Consider the following 25,325-nt stretch of genomic DNA (forward strand, 5'->3'; position numbering starts at 1 on the left):
TAGTGTGGAAGCTGACTTTGATGCCATTTTCATCCTGATTGAAGGCATCTGACAACATTGCTGAAAACATCATGCTAAAAGCGTAAGAGCAAGCACACAGCCCTGATTTACTCCACTGGTGACTAGGAAAACATGAGAGCATTATCCATTATCCATTATCCAGAACCCAAGTAAGCGTGTCATCATGTAACTGGCATATAATACTGATAAACTTTTCTAGGCAATCAAATTTTGCCGTAATCTTACATAAGCCTTCACAACTAACAGTATCAAAGGCCTTGGTCAAATTGATGAATGTTGCGTGCAGACCTCTGTTCTGCTCCTGGAATTTCTCCTGGAATTGTTAGTCAGCAAACACCATATTGACTGTTCCATGGCCCTTTCTGAAGCCACACTGGTTTTCAGGCAGATAACTATCTTTCAGGTGAAGAATCTGCCTATTAAAGAGGACTCTAGCAAGAACCTTCAGCTATGACTAATTGTCACAGGACACAGGATTCAATATGAAGAAGTAAAAGAGCCCAGTAACTTAGTGCTTGATAAACCCAAAGATCCCAGTTACTGAGGCAAAAACTCACTATTTGGCAAAAACTGCTAGAAAAACTGGGAAAGCTAACAACTCACACCACATACCAAAATAAACTCAAAATTAATTCATGATTTAGACATAAAGGGTAATATCATAAGCAAATTAGTAGAGCAGGTTTAGAAATTACTTGTCAGATTTATGTTCAGAGAAGAGTTTATGATGAAACAAGAAATTGAGAGGTTAGTGGGAAATAAAATGCATAATTTTGAATACAAATATTAAAAACATTTTTTGCACAGACAAAACCAATGTATCTAAAATTAGAAGAAAAGGCAGAAACCGGGAAAAAAAATCTTTGCCGAAAGTTTCTGTAATAAAGGTCTCATTTCTGAAATAATAGCAAACTGAGTCAAATCTAGAAGAAGAGCCATTTCCCAATTGATAAAAGGATATGAATAAGGCAATTTGCAGAGGAAAAAATTCAAACTATCAATAGCCATATGATAAAATAACCTAAATCACTGATAATTAGAGAAATGCAAATTAAAACAATCTGACGTACCAACTCACATTAAACAGTTTGGCTAAGATGACAAAAAAAGCAAAATGACAAAAGCTGGAAGGAATATGGGGAAAGAAGCACACTAATGTACTGTTAGTGGAGCTGTGAACTAGTCTAACCATTCTGGAAAGCAATTTGGAACTATGCCCCAAAAGCCAGCAAACTGTGTATACTTTTTGATCTAGCAATAACACTACTAATTCTATACCCTAAAGAAAGAGCAAAAGGGTCCACATGTACAAAACTATTTATAGCAGCAATTTTTACTATGCTAAAAATTGGAAACTGGGGAATAGTCATCAAATGGGGAATAGCTGAACAAGTTATGGTATATGAATGTGATGGAATACTATGGAACTATAAGAAACTATGAAGGAGATGATTTCAGGAAAACCCATGAGGATATGTATGAAATGATACTAAGTGAAATGAGCAGAAGCAGGAGAATAATCTATACAGAAACAGCAATATTATAAAGATAATCAACTTTGAAAGACTTAGTAACTCTGACCAACACAATGCTTCACAATTACAAAGGACTCATAATGAAATATGCTATCCAGAATGAGAACTGATGGACTTAAGAATACAAATTGAAATATATTTTCTTTTCTTTTTTTTCTTGCCTTTTTAAAAACATGGCTGTCACAGAAATTTGATTTGCATGACTTCACATATTTGTAATGGGTTTTGTTTTTCTTGCCTTTTCAACAGGTAGGGAAGGGAGTAAGTAGAGGGAGAGAATTTGGAACTGAAAAAAAAGAATTAAAAAGTCTCTGTGAGAAAAAAGGAAGGAAGGAAGATAAGGGAGGGAAAAAAGGATGGGAGTGAGTTTTAAAAAAAACATCTTCCCCTAGGATCAGGTATGTAGGAAAAAGTCATTAAACTATACATACTTTTTGAAAAAATTAAATGAATCATACAAAAATATGAAAGAAAACTATCAATTCTTTTTAGAACAGCTGATTTGCACTACATGTATAAAGTACTAAGACACTAAGGGACAAAGACATTTGAATTTACTTTTACATTTGGATCATACCAAACATTTTAAGTTAACTATCCTAAATTTTATTACATCATTCTCTAAAATAAGAGAATAATCTTCTGAAAACAAAATATTACAAGGTAATGTTGAAAGTCATCATGCACAAGAATTGGAGATTCCATGACAAATAAAAGAAAGATGAAAACCCAAGGACTATCAATATTAAATGCATGTACATATATAGATCTGTATCTATTTGGTATTACTACCCCTCTTATTAAAGTTCATAGCAGTGGAAGCATCTGCTACAGAAAGTATATTAAACCTGACTCTGCTACTTGCTACCTACATGATTTTAAGTAAATTATTTCCCATCTCTAGGCCTCAGATAAGGAGGCTGGACTCAATAACTTCAAAGTCTCTCCCATCTCTAAATCTTTGTTCTCATGAACCTGATATATCCTCCTCCAATGATTAACCATGGCATGGAATTGACCTTGCTCTATCAAAAGCTAGTAGAGCTGAGTAGAACTCAAATAAGAGCTATACACTATAAAGCTGGAAAACTTTCAACTATGGGCCTAGCAATAGGTTACGTCTGTCATCCTAGGACTATCCTGGCTAAAGGTTGAAAGGCTCTTCCTCAGAAGACTGACAACAATATTTTGGCCACAATAATTTACAAAGAATATGTAAAGCAGGGGTGGGGAACCTGTGGCCTCGAGGCCATATATGGCCTTCTAGGTCCTTGGGTATAGCCTTTTGACTAAGTCCAAGTTTTACAGAACAAATCCTTTTATTAAGGGGATTTTTTCTGTGAAGTTTGGATTCAATCAATGGGCCACACTTGAGGACCTAGAGGGCCACATGTGACCTCAAGGCCACAGATTCCCCACCCCTGATCTAAAGTATGGATCGAAACATCTAAAATATACCTTCTACATTATTTTACATACTTAGGATCACATATTTAAAGCTAAAAAGGATCTTAGAGAACACTAAGTCCAAACCCCTCATTTTACCAATGAGGAAACTGAGGCCCACAGAGGTAAAATGGCTTTCTCAAGGTTACACAGCTAGTAACTGTCTAAGGCAAGATTCAAACCAAGGTCTTCCTGTCTCCAAGTGTAGTACTCCATCTTCTACTCCATACTTTCTACAATATTTACCAATATAGGAGTACCTGCAATGATGAAACCACAAATTCTTACAATAGTAAATAGAGTCAATAATTTAAGTTAGTTTTTAAATAGCAAATTTAAGAAGTAATTTAAGTAGTAAATTAATAAGTCAATAAATCAAAAGTGACCTTGGATAATTCATTCAATCTCTCTTGGCCTCAATTCCTTCATCTGCCAAATGGAGATAATTCCTGCCCTACTCTGCCTCCCACATAGGGCTGTTGAGAGCTCAAAGAAGATATTATTCGTGAAATACTTGACAGAGCATAAATATAAGTTATGCAAATCACTATGTTATTATTAATAATTAAAATGATTATAGAATTATCCAGGTAATTTATTGTTGGTGGCCTATTTAAAAAAAAAACTGGGGACTATGCTGATAAAAAAAGTAGCTCATCAAATGCTACGCACATCCAGAGAAAAAACTGATGGAGTCTGAATGCAGATTGAAGCACTATTTTCACTCTGGGGGTTTTTTTCCTTGTTTTTTTTCCTTTCATTCTGTTTCTTCTTTCACAACATGACTAATGTGGAAATACATTTAACATGATTGCACATGTATAATCCATATCAGATAGCTTGCTGTCTTGGGGAGGGGGGAAGAAAGGGGGGGGAAGAAAGGGAGGGAGGGAGAAAAATTAGAACTCAAAATCTTATAAAAATAAATATTGAAAATTATCTTTACATATAATTGGAAAAAATAAAATACTGTTTATAAAAAAATGCAACTTGTACCTTCTTTAAAAAAAAAAGTAGTTCATCAAGATTTACACTACATGCAAACTAAAGATGTGGTCTCTAACTGAAGTGAGAGACACAAAGACTACCAGCTACTAGTCACATCCCCTAGGGGAGTCTGGGAATACAAGAGCAAAAGGAGGCAGTAGGTTTGGCAAGAGAGGAAAAGTTTTGCAAGGTAGAGATGGAAGTAAATTACGGCAGCTCTCTTCATCAAACAAGAAGGGCAAGAAAGGGAAGTCACCCACTCCAAAACACATTCTAGGCTTGAGGAAGAGGAAATATCTCTCTCTCTCTCTCTCTCTCACTCTCTCTCTCTCTCTCTCTCTGTCTCTGTCTCTCTCTCTCTATCTCTGTCTCTCTCTCTCTCATCTGAACTCTTAAAGCAACTTGCTTATGCTATTACATTACATTCTCCTACATATTATAGTTATTTGTGGATTGATCTTATCTCTCTACTAGACTATAAATCCATTAGCTCCCATTTCTATAATACTTGCCAATTTACAAAATGATTTTCTCACAACCCTGTGGAGTACTGAATATTCCCCTTGTTAGATTCTCTACTCCATAATGGCGGGGATCACATCCTACTAATTTTTCAGTCTTCTTCCCTATACAGCCTAGAGCAGTACCTTGTAGGTACTTAATAAATGTGTGTTAAATAGATAGATATAAATAATTTTAAATAATAAAAATTATATTTGATCACAGATTCCACCTGGCATTTTCTAGATCCAGCATCTCATAGTTTGTATGAATCTTCAATGATAAAAAGAAGATAGGAAAAAAATGAGTCATCATTTACAACTATCTGAGCCTTTGATGTCAGTCTTAGGTACTGATACAATTGGCAGTGCTTTCCAGAATCTCAACAAGCAAGATAAACAAGAAGAATTGGGGTGATAATTACCCTTCGAGCTGCAAGACTCCCTGCCAGCTCACTGACTCTTGATTTTCTTTGATTTGCCAGCTCTTTGACGGAATTAACTCCATCAGAAAACATGCTTATTAGTAGCTGAAGTGGGACCATGATGTCTAACTCTGATAATACCTGAAGAAAGACAAACATATATACACATCAAAAGAAGAAAAAATACAGACTTTCAAAATCTAAACAAAGAAATATAACAATTTTTTGGAAAATTAACTATTTAACATGAGGTCATTTAGTCTTGTCTCTTTAGTCACTTGGATATCAGCAACAAATAGTGAAGAAAGACACTAGACTGGGAGTTGGAAGGCCTATGTTTTAGTACTGTCATGGTCATCTGTACAGCCTTGGGTAAGTCACTACCTTTCTGGTCTTCCATTTCCTTGTCTGTAAATTGTAAACTCCATTAGGTTAGGGACTATGTCATTTATTTTAAATCCCTTTAAATTCTCCACACTGCCTAATTAGGATATTGCACGAAGTAGTAGTCATTCAAAACAAGAGATTGAATTAGAAGATCTCTTTGGTTTCTCCTCACTCTTAAAATTCTCTGGTCTAGGCAATGGGGTATAGAAATCTATCCTGCCCTACAGGAAAATAGAAGGCGAAAGGGATAAGAGAAGGGGTGGGGGGAGATAGAAGAGAGGGCAGATTAGGGGAAGGGGTAGTCAAAATGCACGCCGTTTTGGGGTGGGGGGAGGGACTAGATAGGGAGGAAATTTGGAATTCAAAATCTTGTGGAAGTGAATGTTGAAAACTGAAAATAGATAAATTAATAAATAAATAAAAATTCTCTGTTCTAATATGCCATGTCATTAAGTCTATTAAAGCTCTAACACTCTATGTGCTAAGGTTCATTCTAATTTTAATATTTTATGTTCTAATCTCCCTTCCAGCTCTTACAGTCTATGTTCTAACATTCCACGTTCTGTGATCTCTTCCACCTCAAACAAACTACAATCTACAGATTATATCTATCAAAAGTAATAATGATTAATAGCAATAATAATAGCTAGCAGTTAGACAGCACTTTAAGGTTTGCAAAGAACTTTACAAATATTATCTCATTTTATCATCAAAACAACCCTGGAAAGTAAGGTGCTATTATTATTCCCATTTTGCAGATCAGGAAACTGAAGCAGAAAAAGATTAAGTGACTTGCACAAGGTCACATAGCTATTAAATGTATGATGTCATAATTGAATTCACGTCTTCTTGGCTCCAGGTCCAGAGCTCTATCCACTGTGCCACCCAGCTGCCAATGTTTTGTTTCCTTTCCTGTCCCTAAACAAATTTATATTTCTCTTATTCTATAAAGACAGAGAATAATGGAAGTTTACTCCCTTTTACTACAAACAGTAACTAAGCTACTATTTCTAGAAATTAATTAGGAAAGATCAATTTCCTGAACCTGAAATGTGAAGCAAATTCACCAAAGTTACATCTGTGATAAAAACAAAAACAAATGAGTCTCAATAAGATGGATTCTCTCTGCCTGGTACATTCTTCATTCTACCACCACCACCATCTTCAATTCTGCCTGTCCAATTTCTACCCGTCCTTCAGGGCCTAAATCAGAAGCTCTCTTCCATAAATCCTTCCTTTGTCTTCTCATAGATCAAAGTGATATCTGTCATATTAATTGTCTAATAGCACTTGTTACCTTTTCTTATGCACTCATCACCTTCTACTTTGTCCTGTGGTTACCTGTTTATAAGTTACTCTCTTCCCTACTAGACCCAAACCAAGGCAGTGAATATTTGTTATCTATACTTTGTGTTTCCCCTATGAAGAAGAAAAATAGAAACCATAATAATTTTGCAAAATCATAATGGATTAATCCCCTAACCACCTAGTGTCCAAATGCTAGAAAGCACCCAACCCCTATTAAATGAGAAATAAAATATTAACAAACAATGTAAGGATAAGGTAAAGTAGATGATCTTATCCACTGGTATAACAACTACTTACTGTCCTTGGATAAGAGATCCTGAAGTTTAGTCTAAAACAACTTCTTTCACAATTATAAAAGTATTTAGTCTTTCCCATTTGTCTCTTGCCCTTGAACAGCGAATGTCATCTTATTCCAATAATAAATCCTACCAGTCACATTCCAATTACTCCCCTTTTCTCCCTTGAATGTTCCCCTTCTTTCTCTACCCCTTTTTCTCCCACAAAATGCATTATTTATCTAGCCTAATTTACTGAAGAATACTGCTGATTGGGCCTGAAATGTTATAAATACCAAATCTACTCCTTAGAAAGGTGAATCTGCTATCAGCAAGTGCTTTAAGTCCTTCCTTAGAATTTCTTCTTCCTTTTATTGACTTCCTTAGCAAGCTGATAAACCTCTTTGCTTTCAATTTGGCCTCCTATCTTTGACTCACAGTCATTAGACTCCTACTGACCAGTACATCTCTCCAAAGAAGTCAAGAGAGAATTCCCTTACACCTACCCTCCAATGGTAGCAAGAGTACTACTGCAAGTACTCTACTCCAAGAGAAAGACTATATCTTATCTAAACTTTGTATCTCTTCTAGTATTAACAATGTTCTGCACAAAATAAGTGCTTAATAAATATTTTTAATATTAAGTGAGTGAATGAACGAGCTGAATAAATTTAAATTCTGAGCACCTGAGCCCAAATTTTGGAAAGAGTCTCAGTTTATCCTTTTTCTAACGTGATGTAAATAGTTCTCCCATTGGGCATATGTGGATAAAGGTGATGCAGGGAGAAGAGTAAGAAAATGGTCTTGCAAGACCCAGAAATACCACCATTTGGACAATATTTACATTATTGGTCATTTAGCCACAAAGGGTCTCCCTTTCCCAGGTTATAATTCCTTTCTCCACGATCAACCAGCATCACTGACTTACATGAAGCCATAGTAGAGCTTGCTCCTGCACAGAAGCGGGGTATCCTGTGAACCGGCAACTGATAAATCCAAACATCTCTTCCATTGAAAAAGGGAGAGGGCAAAGCTCAATGTCAAACATTTTGCTACAAAAGAAAACAATGGAAGTCAATTAATATCAGGAATGTATTTCCAGATGCATTTCCAACTATCCTGTACTTTGTGGGGTCAAACTATATACGTTCCTCCCCAGCCCCTGACTGTATCCTTCCACCAATCTATATTCTATATGATTCAACCATGTCATCACTCACATACAAAATGTGTACAATTATATAAAGGCAACATGGAATAATGTGAGGATATAGAGTTGAAAACACCTGGATTCAAATTCCAACCTGAAACTTAGCTGAAACAAGTCACAACCTCTCTAAGCCTCAGTTTCCTCATTTGTATGAAGAATATAATAATACTCATGGTACCAACCTCATGGGATTATCATGATACTTAAATGAGATAATGTATATAAAACACTTTGAAAACTTTAAAACACTATATAAATGTCAGTTATTATTTTTGTACAAGGACTTAAGAGATCTGAGACCTAGTTTTGATGTCAGAACTTACTAGATATGTCACTTCAGTTATCTGGGCCTCAGTTTCCTCATTTGTAAAATTAAGAGACTGAATGAGATGAACTCTAGGATTCCTTCTAGCTCTAACCCAAATTCAAGTTCTCATAATCTCTCACCTGGACTATTATAGTAGACACCTAATTGGATTCCCTTTTTCCAGTATCCCCTTTTCCAATATATCTTCCATACAGATGCCAAGATAATCTTCATAAAGCACAGATCTGACTATGTTTCTTCCCTGCTCAAAAGCCCTCCATCACTCCCTATTTCAAGATAAATGACAAACTTCTAAATCTGACGTTTAAGGCCCTCTATAGTATGGCTCTGACCTATTTCTACAGATTTATTTTCATACTATTCCCTTTCATGTTCAAACTGTTCCCCAATCTCTATACTCCATTGCCTGACTCCATGCAATCACACTCATTATCTCAAGTTCACTCCTTTATTATGTCCACCTTTCAAAATCCTTCTCATTTTTCAGGGCTCAACTCAAGAGCCATATCCTCCCTGAAGCTTTCCCTCATACTTCTCTCTTGCTGGTGATCTCTCCTTCTTCAAATTAACTTGCATTATACTTACTTATGTACATGTTGTATCCCTGAAATAGACTATAAGCTCCTTGATGATAAGAAGTATTTCATTTTTGCCTTTTTATCAACAGATCTTATGGTTCTTACATATAACAAGAGCTTAATAAATATTTATCAAATTGAATTGGCATTCTGTATAGTGTGTTGTAACATTTTATGTTCTGACATTCTATGTTCTAAGTTCCCTTCCGCTACTGGTATTTTATGAATCTATTTACATATGATATATTTAGAATGACTCATTATATGAAATGGATTATTAACAAATGTATTAATAATATATTAGTGCTCGTTCCTATTCTTATTAAAGGCTAACAGAAAGGATTTAATATCTAAGAAATTAAGATTGAAGCTACCTTCTAGCATTTAGCTTTTTTCAAATCTCTCTTATCCCATCATATAAAATTGTAATTATGTTTAAAAGACAGTGAATATAATGGAGGATTTATTCATCATTTAACACGAACAAAGTCTCTTCTGAACAATGATCTAATCACCAGATGTGTTTCCTTAACTAACATTTAATTTCTGGTACTGAAAACTTCTCCATTAAGTTCCAGATTTAGCTAACACATTTCTTGACACTTTTACCTACCTTAATACTTCCCTGAATTCTTTTAGCTGGTTATCTGGGACTTCTGTTCTGATGGCTTCTAGCCACTCTGGCATGATGCATTCCCACACAGGCTGACTGATCACATTGTAGGGAATCAGGCAAAGAATACGGTTGAGACCTTCCTTTAGCTGGGTCACTGTGCTGCAGGACTTGTCCCAGTACCCACCAACCTAAGGGGATTTCCAATGCCAAAGGAAGAAAAAATATAATACACGTATGACGATTATCTACAAGCATTTCCCATAAGAAGCCGAGTGCACTGCCAGGATCAACATCTAGATATGTTCAAGGCCTAAGCCAAAAAAAAAACAAAAAAAAACAAAAAAAAAACCCAAATAAGTTTAGCACTGCCTCTGGGATACATTCACACTTCTGAGTTGCGTTCCAAGTGTGTAGCTACTACCCTCATAAAGTTCTAAGGTATTCTATGTGTCTAGACCACTAATGTTACAGCTAATAAGTCACCACTTGTGCATTTCCCCTTTATATTTGGCCAGGAGACACAGTAAGCTCTTAGCAATGTCAGTGACTAAGATGCATACTATGAACTGTACATATAAAATATTCCCCCCATAAATTTAGGGTACACTTTCCCACAAACACACACAGCATATATGGGAACAGTGGCACAAATGTGGAGTACAATGGCAGGTAGGCACATGTGTCAAAGAATTCCCAGCTCCAGAACTATAGGCCCTCAATGTCCTTTCTCTTCTCTTAGAGTCCTCACAATGCTCCCCTTTCAGGTATGATGTCTCTGCTGATCAAGTTACTCAGCTGGTCTCCCTGGGTCTGTGTCTCTAAGGAGAGACTACTGGTTGCCACAGCTAGCTCCATCTTGACCTCATAGGCAACTCTCTTCTCTGCTGCCAAGGGTTCATATTCCTTTAAGTTTTGCAGCCTACCTCAAGTGACTAAATGCCCCTTTGTATCAGTGTCTATTTAAACTGTGTGTCTCTGTTCCCTAAACTAGGCCTCAAACTCTCTCTTAAAATGACTCTACAATTGTTGGATGGGGTGTTTCCTCTGGGTGAGTAGCTATGCTGCTAAACCCCATGGTTGATGGCACAGAAGTGTGAATGAAGGGAAAGGAAAGAAAATATCCCTCTCTCTGACAAGAGGTAAAGAGCTGAAGATTCTTTCCCAACTTCTGGATCCTGTCTCAACTACTTCTAACTGACAAGACATGTATTTTAAGGGTAATACATAAGGTATTCCCCATCATTGCTTGTCCAATGACATCAATATTAGGATTCACTCAAAGGATTTGTTCATAGTTCATACTGCTGAACAGTATTATCATCAGGATCTTCTCATTTTTACAACAGTTTAACATCTCCTTGTCGACCTCTCTTCTGTATTAAGTCCTGAGCTTTCAAGAACCCACTCCCTTACTGTCATTCTAGTTAAATGTTTTCTGTTCTCAAAAAAGCAACTGGGGTGCATTTTGGCAAAGACTATGGAGCACAGTTCACAATCCGGAATTTAACATTATTCCACAAGGATATATGCCTACCATAGCATTTGACCTAAGGATAATACTCACTTCCAAATTAATGATCACTTAATTTTAACAAGCAAACACCATTTTACAAATTTCTCATGTTACCACATGTCTTGGTGCTTGCAAAGGCACTCAAATCAAAGACAATAAAGAAAAAGAAAGTCTGTCTTCCTCCTCAGAGGGAAGCCGGGTTCACAGAGAACTTCAAAAACATGTAGGCCCCTCCCCTAGTTATTAGGGACATGAGGTCTACTGGCATAAGAAATCATATTGCTTTGTCTTTGTTCTTATATAATAACACAGAATGACTAAGCAGGAAGGGAGGGGGGAAACTTGTCCTCCCCTTCTCCCACTAAAGGACCTCTTTGTTCTGGACTCACATATGCAGACCCGATTCAGTCCTAGGAGATGAAATTTCCCCTGGGTCCCTGCAATACACAGGACACCCCCAATATCTTCAAAGTCTCCTGCAATACATCAGAAATCCAACTAGAAATATGAACTCATCCCTCACTAGGGCAAGAAATTAAGGAAAACAAACTCAGAAAAGTCCCCAAAGATGTGAAGGGCTCCCAAAAAGGGATTAAAAACTTGGAGTTGATTACTCAGGAATTTAATTTTAGTTAAAAACTAACATTTTATAGTATTTTAAGGTTTACAAAGCATTTTACATATATCATCTTGTTTTACCTTCACAACAACTTTGGGAAGTAGAAGCTATCATTATTCCCATTTTACAAATGAAGAAATTGAAGCAGTCAGAGGTTAAGTGACTTGCCCAGGGTTTCATAGCTAGTAAGTATCTGAAACAGGATTTGAACTCAGGTTTTCCTAACTCCAAGTTCAGAGGCCTATCCACTGTGCCACCTAGCAACAGGTGCAAACTAAGGCAAGCAGTCAAAATCTAGTCAAAAGTTTGTTTTGTTTTGTTTTAAATGAACATCAATTAGTTTGCAAAGTCTTCTCTAAGCAAATTGCTAGTCACCTGTATTCTGAGGAATGCAACATCCATAGTGTTCATAATAGTTGCCATATTCGTGGTACTGCACAGTAATGCCAGTGCATACACATTAAACCATTAAGAAGTTATCTCAAAATAACTGGTCTGATATGTAAAGGAAACACACCAAAAGGTAAAAAGTACAAAAGGTAAGAAGAAAGTTTGCTCATTTTTTTCTAATCCATCACAACACTACTATGGCAATCGAGGGGTCTCAGATGGAGAACCTCACAATTCAGTCCCTGCCAATGTACAGAAGACCTAAATATCTCCCTCATGAAGCCTAATGTAGCACTCCCACTGGGTTACTCCCCCAATTAGCACTCACACTGGTGGGGTGAGTCCCCAGAGTGTGACTGCTACCTTGGGATACAAGGATACACTCTGGGTCCAGGCCCTTAACAATATAGTTCGTGAGCTCCCACCAATGTGCTTTTCCTTAACAACAAGCCAGTAGACTGGCTCTTGAAAAAGCATTGACTAAGATGGTATAGTAATTACAGGAGCTACAAAACATCTCCACAAACCTGTGGCACACTCTTCTACAAAGAGAAGAATGGGCACAAATTTAGAGTATGATATAGTGAGGCAAATATATAAGGGAATACATGTAGCCAAAGCAACTCCCAACTCCAAAACTGTAGGACTATGATGTCATTTCTCTCCTCCTGATTTTCTCATAAAGCTCCCCCTTTGAACACAGTGTCTCTGCTGATTCAAATGCTCATCTGAGCTCCCAGGAACTCCTCCTCTATGTAGCTCAGTTCTCAATTGCCTCTTTCTTGAATCCATAGATTGTCTCTCTTCTCTGCTGCCAAAGTTGCTTCTGCCCTCAAGTGACTACCCTTCTATATCTGTTTCTGTCTGAAGAGTGTCTACTCCATCAACTGGACTTTGAACTCTCTCAAACTGACTCCCCAAATGATAGATGAGGTCTAGCTTGTCTCCTCTGGACATGTAGTTCTGCTGCTAGATGCCATTGTGAATGGCCAGAGAGAGGATAAGGGGGGAAAATACACTTTGAGGAAGGCAGAATACTTTAGTTTAAAATTAATAAATGATTGTCTAACCAATAGAATTAGTTAATTGACCAATCTGATATGGATAAAAAATAAACGTTGAGTAAATATTTATTATGTGTAGCCGGAAGAAAAATTGTGAATTTGTTTAAGATTGACTTTTAACTCGAGAAACTAGACTTAGAAGTGATTATTAGTGTCATGCAGACTAAATATTCTCCTCTCCAAAAAGAGGCAAAGAGTGGGGTGCTCCTGTCTAAAATGCCTGACTTGATCTTGTCTTTTAAGTCACATGAGTATGTTCCAAATTAGTGTTTGTGATGACTTTGTTCCCTTCTGACTCAAACAAGGGACTTATTCACACCTAACCTGGTCTTTTTAATGATCCCTTTTTTGTGATAAGGTCCCAGGCTCTCAGGGACCAGTCCTATTACAAAGGAAAGATTTACAAGTATTAGCCAACTTCAAGGTCTAGTTAAGCTGCAAAAAAAGGAAAATGTAACATATTGATAGCTATGTGAACAGGCAAAAGTATAAAAGCACCTGAGGTTCTTAATAATACCTCATATTCTTTAGCTTACTTAGGTCTGCAAAGCATTTTCCTCAAGAAAGCACTACTAATTAAGAAACACAAAGATTATTTCCCTCAATTTACAGTTGAGAAAATTGATTCTCATAGAAGTTAAATGACTTGCCAAAAGTCAGACAGCTGGTAGTATGATAATAATACAACAAACAATTTAAGCATCTACAGCATGTGAGGCACTGTATTGGACAATGGGAACACTAAGACAAAAAAAAAACAATCCTTGCCCTCAAGGTTGTCCTTCCTGCTTAAAAGGACCAAAATGATATCACTATGTCGGGGTCAAGGTACGGTATGTCTGACTGTGGCTAATCAAACCAATAGGTCGGAAGGCTCTATCACTGGTCAAGCACAAATAGTCCATATGAACATTTGGAGTGGAGATGTCTCTAAACTTGCGTATCTCATGTTTCTTTTGAACTATTGCTATTTCACTTTGCTCATAGAGCAGGCACACCATGCTGAGGAGGCCTACGCCAATATCTCCCATGTCTCACATTCAATTCCAAAGTTCGTCAGAAGGGCCTTGAGAAGTCCTTCTATCTCTTCTTCTGACTTCAATGTGAGTACTTGCCTTATGTGAGTGTTTTAGGTAAATTTACATTTGGCATTTGAATAATGTGGCCAGTGCATTGGAGTTGTGATATCTGCAGACGAGTTTGAATGCTTGGCAGTTCAGCTTGAGAAAGGACTTCAGTGCCCAGTACCTTATCTTGCCAGGTGATCTTTAGAATCTTCCTAAGACAATTCAAATGGAATGGAGCAATTCAGTTTCCTGGCATGGCACTGGTATACTGTCCAGGTTTCACAGGCATACTACAATGAGGTCAGCACAACAGCTCCACAGACCTTCAGTTTGATAGGCAGCCTAATACCTCTTCTCTCCCACACTTTCCTTCAGAGCCTCCCAAACACTGACCAAGCTCTGACAATGCATGTGTCAACCTCATCATCTATGTGTACATCCCTGGAAAGTGTACTGCCAAGGTAAGTGAACTTATCTACAATATTCAAAATTTCTCCATTTGCTGTAACTGATGGCTCCATGTATGGATGATGTGGTGCTGGATAATGGAGAACCTTTGTTTTCTTGGTGTTAATTATCAGGCCAAAATTAGCATAAGCAGTAGAGAATCAATCCATATTCTGTTGCACCTCAGCTTCAGAGGCTGCACTGAGTACACAATCATCTGTAAACAAAAAGTCATGCACCAACTCTCCCTTCACTTTAGTATTGGATTGTAGCCTTTTCAAGTTAAATAATTTACTGTTAGTGTGGGAGCTGACCTTGATGCCATTTTCATCACAACATTGCTGAAAACATCATGCTAAAAGCATAGGAGCAAGCACACAGCCCTGCTTCACTCCACTGGTGACTGGGAAAGCACGAGAGTATCATCCATTATCCAGAACTCATGTAAGCATGCAATCATGGAACTGGCATATAATACTGAAGAACTTCTCTGCCATAATCTTCCACAAGCCTTCACAATTGACAGTATTGAAGGCCTTGGTCAGATTGATGAATATTGTGTGCAGACCTCTGTTCTGCTCCTGGAATTTCTCCTGGAATCGTTAGGCAGCAAACACCATATTGACCATTCCATGGCCCTTTCTAAAGCTACACTGGTTTTTGGGTAGATGAATATCCTCCAGGTGAAGAATTAGCCTATTAAGGAAGACTCTAGTAAGAATCTTGCCATCCATGACTAAGAGAGAGACCCCTCTATGACTGTCACAGGACAACCTATTTCCTTTTTCTTTATAGAGATGGATAATAGAGGCATCCTTGAATTACTGGGGGATAACCTTCTCCTTCCATATAACCCAGAAGATTTCAGTTAGCTTTTATATGAGCAGTGGACCCCCTGCCTTGTAAAACTCAGTTGGAATAGAATCAGAACCAGGGGCTTTGTCACATGAAAGGAGCCTAATGGCATTCAAAACCTCTTCTTCAGTTGGAATTTCAGCTAGAGAGAGATTGACTTCAACCTGAGGTATATGGTCAATGGCTTCAGCTTTGGTTGATGATGATCTGTTGAGACCACTATGGAAGCATTCAGCCTATCTCTCCAAGATCATGTCCTTATCACTAATCAACATGATGCCATCACTAATTGAGATACTCTATAAGTCTTTGGCCCATAAATAGCCTTTCAGGCATCATAAAAGTATTTTGGAGTATTATTATTATCAGCATAAAACTGATTTTCATCTGCCTTCTTACTGAGTCAAGAAGTCTGTATCTCTCTAAGCTTCACTTGAACTTTACTTTAGATGGAATTAAACACAGCCTTCTTAAAGAGAAACCATCCTGTGATAAACTTTGGGGAGTTCTTTTCTATTTAGCAGCTTCTGAATATCCTCATCATTTTCATCAAATCAATCTTGATGCTTGCAAGTGTTCTGGCCTAGATGAGTAAGTGTGGTGTTGTACACCAAATCTCTAAAAGCTGCCCACTCCTTTTCTACTCCATTGTTGCCAACCATGCGTTGGCTCAGCTTTCCCTCCAAGTCAGCAACAAACTATTCACACATGGCAAAGCATTCTAATCTGCTGACATTACGTCTTCTAGTAGTCATCTTGCCTTGGGGCTACCATTTTTGCTGAATGTTAATATTTAGCTTGTAGAAGATAAGTCTATGATCAGTGCAGCACTCTGTGCCACACATTGCCTTTGTCACTCTCAAATACTGTCTGTCTCTTCTTCTTACAATAATATAGTCTATTAAATGCCAATGTTTGCTGCAAGGGTACATCCACAAAGTTTTATTGTGTTTAAGTAAATGGAAGACAACGTTGGTGATAAGAACATCTTAAGACCCACAAGTCTCCAGTAGTAAGTGACCACTGCTGTTGCTGTTTCTGACTCCATTCCTCCCAAGGACTTCCTGTCGTGTCTGATAGTCTGTCCCTCTTCTGGCATTAAAGTCATCCAGAATTACAAGCTTGTGCTCTTTTGGCACATTGATGATGAGGGTCTGCAGGTCTTCATAAAATTTTTATCTGACTTCATCAGAATTTGGCATGGTGGGAGTATATGCATTGATGATGGTGGCATAGCACTTTCCTGCAAGTGGCAATCACATTGTCATGAGCCTGTCATTCACTCCTTTGGGGAGGCATAAAAGCTTGTTGACTAGATTAGTTTTGATTACAGAATCTATGCCAGCTTCTCGGTTCTCCCCATCACTGCAGCCACTCCAGAAAAACACGTATCCAGCTTCAGCTTACTAAGTTGGCCTTCATTTGCCTTCCTTGTTTCACTCAGGGATACTATTTGGCTGAGACACCTGCTGAGTTCTCTTGCAACACAATCTATTTGTCTTTCAGGTCTACTGGATTCTGTGTTGACCATAAGCATTCATACATTCCATACCAATGGTAAATGGAATCATCTTTGCAAAAGTTTTTATAGGACCCCTGCCTGCCACAGTAAGCAGGCCAGGGTTAGGTTAGGTGAAGCAGACAACTTTTAGGGCATCTCTTCTATCCCCTTCCTCACACCAGAAGGTGAACAGTGCAGTCCTTCAAAAAAGCTGCTCAGAAACTCAGGGGGCCACCAAATCCCACTGTTGTTTCAGTTCATTTAAAAGAAGACCCTATGGCCTGGGCTTCCGTGTGCAAGGTTGTGACTACAGCTCTTAGTGTATCTGCACCTGCTGCTTCATCACTTACCTGCCACCACAGGACTTTGAGGTAGGTAAAAATAGTAAAATGGATGATGTCTTTTGACTCGTACATAAATTGGATTTAAATAAAGCAGAGTTGTGTGAAATCACTGACCTCACTCTCTCTTCCAAAGTCCACTGGCAAGACTGACTGCCAGGACACAGTAGATGAACTTGGCATCTTCAACTTCTGACCAAGCTCTAATCACTCCACAGTGCCTGCTTCCACCACCTTTATAGCCTGTTGGAACAAACTGTTCATATCTACCTATTCCACTGGGGAAATCTTCACATGCTTGGGTAGACACCCCCAATTCACTGATAAGTTTGAGGGTCTTCAGTTTCCTTCAACCTGGTTTAGCCCATCTGCCAAATTGGTTTTCTGGGGTGTGGCCCCTGAACACGCTACAGCTTCCTAGAGCCACAGACGAGAGTTGAGTGGAAGGTGGACACAAAAGATGTAAAGCAGCCCTGAAAAGGGCTCCATAGCCTTCACACCAGAGGTATGAGTCTTCCTTGAACACCTGTACACCCCTCTCAAGGTTTAGATTCCTATTAGAGTAAGTGTTCTTACACTTCAGAAATTGAACCCATTTCCATTGGTCTTACAACTACACCATGCTGCTCACCATTTCTTCTCTAATTCTAGTATAAAGCCTGAGCAGATTGCATGCCGACTTGGGGAGAGGGGATGTGGCAGGAGGAAGGAAAAATTTGAAACTCCAAATCTTATAAAAGTTAATGCTGAAAACTATCTTTACGGTAATTGGAAAAAATAAAATGCTATCAAGTGGGGAAAAAAGATAAAGCATGGACAATGTTCCCATCTCTGGATCTCAGTTTTTACACCTGTAAAGTCAGGAGATTGTACCAAATTACCTTTAAATTCCCTTTCATAGTTTCCAAGCCTACCTTCTAATTCATTCAATCAATAAACATTTATTAAGCACCTACTATGTGTCAGGCACTGTGCTAAACACTGGAATTCTCACATGAATACACAAATATAATCCCCAAAGATTTTCTACATACCAAGAGGAACACCCTATTATATTTTATAACCTATCTTCATATAAACATTCACTTATAAGCCCTCAGATAAGAAATTTTATCAGCAGTGTAGCTGAACATAGATAGATTTTAGATACTATATTAAAGTTTTCTCTACTTGGAACATGCAATGAAACAGAATTGGTGTTTTCTATACTTTCTCCCACAAAATTGGCAGGGCTATCAATTGAAAAAAAATGACTAAACAAACTGTGGTAGGTGAATGTAATGGAATACTGCTGTATAAGAAAAATGAAGAATTCAGAGAAGGAGGCAGAATGAAGTAAATGAAACATAAGAGCAATATACACAATGACTACAAAGCAAATGAAAATAAAATAAAAAGAAGTTGAACACTATGTAAGTATAATGAGCAAGCTTTTCCCAGAAGAAGAGATGAGAAAATACATCTCCTTTCCTTTGCACAGGTAGGAGACTATGGGTGTTGAATACTACTTACAGTATCAGGCTTAACTGATGTGTTTGTTAGTTTTGCTGAACTGCTTTTCTTCTTTTCCTTTTATTCCCTGTCACAAGGGATGACTTACAGGATAGCGGGAAAATGAGGATATTTAGAAATGAAGGCAATATAAAAACAAAAGCTAACAATAAGGGTTTTTTTACAAACTTTTAAAATACAAGATTTTTTCTAGAACTACTTTAAGTCGGTTCAGTTCCTGAGTATAAAAAAATGGTCCATACAAATAGTGTACTTTTTAGTTAAAGATTAGACTCTGGTTGGCAGAAGGAAAAAAAGAACTGGCAAGCTATTGAATCAAGGTTCAGTTTATTCTTCTGTTGTTCACTTAAGTAAGGTTCTATGCTTTCATTATAAGCACCAGCACATGAAAGTATTGACTGACCCTCAGTACTTGATATGAATCAAAAGATTAAAAGAAAATATAATATATTTAGCATCTACTTCTAGGGTTTTGATGAAGGCTTAACACTTTAATTTAAAATGAACAAATAATTAGTCTTTACACTGGAAGTAAATTGAATTAATTGGCCTCTTTGACATTGTTTAGATATTGTGGCTAAATATTGAATGCTGGATACTTATTGCCAATGGCAGGAAGAAAAAATGGTGAATTCATTGAATTTAGGATTCATCTTTTTCTCTAAAAACTAGGCTTCAAAATGATTATTTGTTATCAGGTAGATTAAATGCCTGGATTTTCAGTGAACTGATAGAAGTCTGGGGCATTTTGCAGACATGGTCACAGACCAGCAAAGCTAACAATAATGATAGTAGTGTTTTTCACACATTCCCATGAGAACTTGGGATGAAATTATAGCCTAGGTTCTTTTTGGCCATGTACCCACCTCCTGCTTATCTTTCTGAGACGGGACACACCAATCCTTCACCAGGGAAGCTTTCCAAAAGGAACAATAAATAAAAAGCATATGAACATGATTCATTTTTAAGAAACAATGTCAAATACTGGGAGATTTCCATTATATTAAATTTCAGCTTTTATGTAGACAGCATTTAAGAATGAAACTAGAATGACAATGAGAAGACAAAAATAGAAATGTCTGTAAAGATTTATAGAGCAAGCACTATTCTCCATCAGTGATAGTGGAACCACTACATTTGCACTCTAACATCACAGTCCCTATTGCATGAGTAAATAGAAATATCACTGAAGGAAAAAAAGAAGATGAGAAGTGAAGCTAGGCAAGACTAAGTACACACAAAGGAGGTCCACATGAGAAGTGACATTGACTTGCAGGCATGGGTAATTTAATCTTAAGATATATGAAATAAAGAAAGATATCAAACATTTGGGTAAAAAAATCCCAGACCTTATTGTATTCAAAAAAAGTTGACAAAGAGACTATAAATATCTAATAACCCACATGCCCAATTTCTCATTTCTACAAAATTTTATGAGAATAATCTACAAACACATCAAGGGAATCTTTGATCAAGATATGACAAGGGAACAGGCAAATACCTGTAGTCAACATTTTACAGCAGTCTATATCTTTACAATTTCACAGCTGACTGAAAATTATATACCATTGTTGCTTTTTGTTTGACTACAAAAAAAGTATTAAATTCTAAGGAGCAAAATAGCATTTTAAAGGCTGCCCTTATCCTTTCCAACACATTAAGGACTTAGATGAAGCTTTTATGAAAAAGTTAGATAGCACAGTAATACATAAGGCAGTTGGCCTTTATTATGGAACATTTTAACTCACACAAAGAAAAAAAAACCAAAAGTTTAAAAGGAGACACCAAGAAACAAAGGCATAAGTGTAAAGGAGCAACGGAGGAGGGTTTCATTGCAAAGGATGCCAAAAGATCTCAGCTGCCAGAGAGGAAAGGACATAACTAGAAATCAGTCACTAGGTGCTACTGTTGTCTCTTGGGTACTATTGTCTTTAGGGTAAGACCTACAAAAGGGATAGGGGTCAGTAATGGTTCTTCAGAGGGTCAACACTCATCTTTGAAACAGGTTCCATCAAACTGATTGACCTGTCAAGGATTAGGGGAAAGGCAGGTTCTCTCTCAGATCTGTCTGATTAATTGGTTCTCTGATGTTACAGGAATGAAGAAACTAGGATTTGGCTAATGAAGCCCTGGATGTATGTGGATGAGGCACGGAAGTTTCCAAAATGGGATATGGAGGTTTCCAGAAAAGGATAGGACAGTAGTATTAGCAAGAAATGGGGGCAGTTTAAGAACAGAGGCAGCCTACTTTATGAAACCTTAGAGAAGCAAAAATCAAAGAAACTTTTTCTTATTATCACAAAGACTCTCCTACAAAATGTCTCTCCCATGCATATTTTTAAATTGTTCAAGATTCTTTGAAAAATATAATAGAGATAGTTATGTTTAATCCCTAAAAAACGGAGACATATGCTAAAGGTTTTTGCCACTTACATGGAGTATATCCAGCACACAATCAAACCAGAAGAGAGATTCTCTATAGATGGTGAATCAATCTTAGTTTAGTTTAGTGATTTTCCCAAGTTTTCTAGGTTGGTTTGCCCAAGCCAAGTGAAGGGGAAAATTTCCAAAATGTATTCAGAATCTTTGGGCTGTGAGAGTCTCTGAATTAAAAGTTACAACAGTTAATGCACTGAACCAAATAGAAACTTACTCTTTCTGCTTCACACAGATGGTTTCTGTTCTGTTTTTATCTTTAAAGTGCCTTCTTTTACTCTACTTTTCAGTCTATAAACTGCCTCAAATACTTATAGACAAAGGTAAGATTATAAATATTTGGAACTTCAACAGATCTACGATCTCAAAGGCATAGGTATTTATCGGGATCTAACTGAAATGAAAGGTAGAGATTCTTGGCATACATGCTGAAATGTTCCCAGTCACATGGGATACCATAGGTTATAAACTCAGAGCTGACCAAATCACAGACCTAGAGCTGGAAGGACCCTCGGACATCTAGTCCAATGTTCTCATTTTGTAGGTGAGGAAACTGAAGCCCTGAGAGGTTAATTGACTTACCCAAGGTCAGTCTGGTAAGAAGTACTTGCTATGGAGAGGATAAAAAGGATTGCATGAACTGAACCAGAAATCTGAAAACATAGAGCAGATTGTGAACATAAGAAACTCGCCCCTTAACCAACAGAAGTAGGATAGAGGTCATTATAAAGGAGGTATTGTGGTGATGATGACAGTAAAAGATGCAAACAGGTTCAAGGAGCATTTAAATTAAGTAATAATGAAAAACTATTTGATTCAGTAGCTAAAAAAATCTCAAAAGATTAGATTAACTGAATTTAAGAAGATAAAATAATTGAATTATTGGCTATAAGCTTAATACGAGTCAACATTTTGATACAGCAGCCAAAAAAAGTGAATGCAAACTTTGGCTCCATTAGGAAAGGCACTGCATTCAAGAAGGGGGGGTGGTGATTTCACTGTTCCCTGCCCTAGTTAGACCACATTTGGAGTAATGTGTTCAATGCTGGGTACCATATTTTAAGGACCTTAAGAAACTGGAGGGAGTCCAGAGCAGGACAACCAGGATAGTGAAGAGCTTAAAGAACGTAACATATGCAGATCATTTGAAAGAAATGGGGATATTTACCCTAGAGAAAACTTAGGAGAAAATATGCAAATTATCTGTAAGTCTTTGAAATGTTGTGACATGGGAGAGGTATTTGACTTGTTCAGCTTGGCCTGAAAGTACAGAAATAGAAGCAGTAGGCAGTTCTGTACTCAGTAGTTTTGTCCCACCCTAGCTCACACCCCTCGCCTAGATGACAACTGAGGTCGCTTTCATTTCTAAAATATTCTGACTCTCTTCAGTTCTGGGAATCATATTTTCAAAGGATCATGGACAAGCACATCTAAAGGAGGGTGAGCAGGATGGTGAAGGGCTAAAATCACATCATATAATAAATAAATGGTTGAAAAATTGATGATGTTTTTACCCTAGAGAAGACAAGACCTATGGAGGACATTACAGTTTTCAAGTATTTAGAGGGCTCCCACGTGGAAGAAGGATTAAATTTATTTTGCTTAGCACCAAAGAGTAGAACAACAATCACTTGGTGGAAATTTGGGGAAGGCAGGTTGTGAAAGAACTTTCTAACAGAGCTGTTGAACAGTAGAATGGCTTAATCCATAATACAGTGAGCTCCCAATCACAGGAGGCCTTCAAATGGACACTAAACAACAAAACGATCAGAGATGTAATAGAGCATTGATACTTCAAGTTGGACTCAATAACTTCTGAAGTCACTTTTAACTTTATGATTGATTTCTAGAAAAATCATTTATCTTTATTTCATGTATTTTAGCCAAATCCTGCTCCTGGCAGTTGCCACCTCTCTAGTTTGGTCATAAACAGAAACTGAGGACTTATGCCCCTAAAGATGTACAAAATGAGTATCTGTCTTTTTATGGTGAAGAGCCACTCTGCTCTTCATTTAAAGGCTTACAGTGTGTAAGGTGAAATGGAAGACTCACAGAGAAATCCTACCAGCAAGCTTCAAGGAAGGAGGAATGTCATTAGTCTCTAACTACACCTTCTCTTTTAATCAATGGGAATTAGTAATACCAGAATTTCAGATCCCTGCAGTTGCAAAGAGGAAGATGGGTTGGAAGTGTCTGGTTTTGAATTACTTGAAATTCACATGCTTTCCCAAACCAACATTTCAAATCTCCATGGGGTATGTGGATCTTGATCAGTTAATCCACTGAGATCAACCTGTTGGACACCCCTCTATTTTGAAGAATACATATCTCATCTTAGGGATATACCTACCCATGCGTCCCTGGCTCAACAGCATCCAGAAAAAGCTTGAGTTTGGGCACTGTGGATTGAGGAATGTTTCGGTTTTTTTTGAGAAGTAACCAATAATTAAGAAAAGATAACATTCCTGACTGGCTTCAGCAGTTCTATGAATTCTATTGCATTCTCCCCTTCTCTCTCCCACAAAAATATATTTTGAAGTAAAATCAGTGCACACCACCGCAAATATCATTACCAAACTCATGGACAGAATAGCTGGGCAGTCAGAAAGACATGGGTTCAAATTCTACTTCAAACATTTACTACCTGCATGGCATGAGGAAGTCACTTAACTACCCTGAGTCTCAGGTTTCTCATTTGTAAAATGGGATTAAAAATACCTATAGTATCAACCTCACAGAACCAATGTGAAGCTGAGATGAAATACTACACTATAAAGTGCTTTGCAAACCTTTAAGCACTATATAAATATCACTTGTTATTATTATTATTATTCTTATTCCCTGGCATAAAATAATCAAAGAGAGGTCCATCTGTTGAAACAATAAAAACACTAATTTTTTGCTTTGGGTTTTGGTCTTTAACCACAGCCTCATTTTACTCCCAGTGCAAGTTATGGGTCTCTCTTCTTACCCTGGCAAATTCCATCGGTTTTGGAAGCAGGCACATGACCATGACATCAAAGCGAACATCACACACGGTCTTCAACCACTTGGTGACAAACTGAGGTTTCAGCTTTTCCACTAAGCTTCCGACTTCATCATCCATCATGTAAGCTGTGGAGTGGAACCACTGAAAGACCATGCTAACCAGCCTGGCTAAGCTTTCAGTAGGTGTATTCTCACTAGGGGTACAAAGACTCACCTGCAAAACAGCAAACATGAACCCAAAGTCAGATACAATCAATCAATATGTACTTACTATTACATTTAAATTCAGGGTGGGGAAACAGATATGTCTAATAATCCATTTAGAGTAGGCAGTTCCACTGAACTAATAATAATAATAATAATTCACATTTATATAGTGCTTTAAGGTTAACAAAATACTATCTAAGTCTGATTTCTCATTAAAAATATTATTCTGTATTACACAAAAAGATTGTCAGAGTCCCAACCAACGCTCCTTTACTAATTCCCACCCTCATCCCAAGGACTTTAGAAAGGTCCCACTCCTAACCCTGATAGAGGCATCCAGCCACAAGCTCTTCCCAAAGACTTCCCACATACCATCCAAACCTCCCGGGTTGGGTAGGTCATTGTAAAGTAGGGGTTCCTAACCTTTTTGTGTCGCAAACTCCTTTGGCAATCTAGTGAAGACGATGGACCTCTTCTCAGAATATGTTTAAATGCACAAAATAAAATATATAGGATTACAAATCAACTACTGAAATATAGTTATGAAAATATTTTCCTATCCAAGATCATGGATACTCTGAAATTTATCCACGGACCCCTTACAGATCTGTGGACTCCAGGTTAAGAACCCCTGCTTTAAACCTGGTCAGATTGTCCCCTTCCATAACAGGGCTTTTCCTGAAAGTTCTAAACTATTCATTAAAAAAAAGCACCTGACAAAAAAGAGCACAGTCCTTGGAAACGAATAATCACTTTAATTAGTAATGAC

General features: G+C 37.5%; 1 protein-coding gene across 2 annotated transcripts in view; it reads right to left on the reverse strand.

Moving 5' to 3' along the window:
- Window positions 1–25,325, reverse strand: part of UNC79 (unc-79 homolog, NALCN channel complex subunit) — a 285,579-nt gene that overhangs the window by 187,755 nt on the left and 72,499 nt on the right. For both annotated transcript variants that reach the window (XM_027869844.1, XM_027869843.1), the window contains exons 11-14: window positions 24,333–24,563; window positions 9,614–9,804; window positions 7,813–7,936; window positions 4,915–5,055 (exon numbers count right to left, since the gene is read on the reverse strand). In XM_027869844.1, the coding sequence (XP_027725645.1) occupies window positions 4,915–5,055; window positions 7,813–7,936; window positions 9,614–9,804; window positions 24,333–24,563 (687 nt within the window). The remainder of the gene's footprint in view (window positions 1–4,914; window positions 5,056–7,812; window positions 7,937–9,613; window positions 9,805–24,332; window positions 24,564–25,325) is intronic.

Source organism: Vombatus ursinus, unplaced genomic scaffold (genome assembly GCF_900497805.2).
Source record: "Vombatus ursinus unplaced genomic scaffold, bare-nosed wombat genome assembly UNPS02014794.1, whole genome shotgun sequence".
In the NCBI taxonomy this organism is placed as follows: Eukaryota; Metazoa; Chordata; class Mammalia; order Diprotodontia; family Vombatidae; genus Vombatus; species Vombatus ursinus.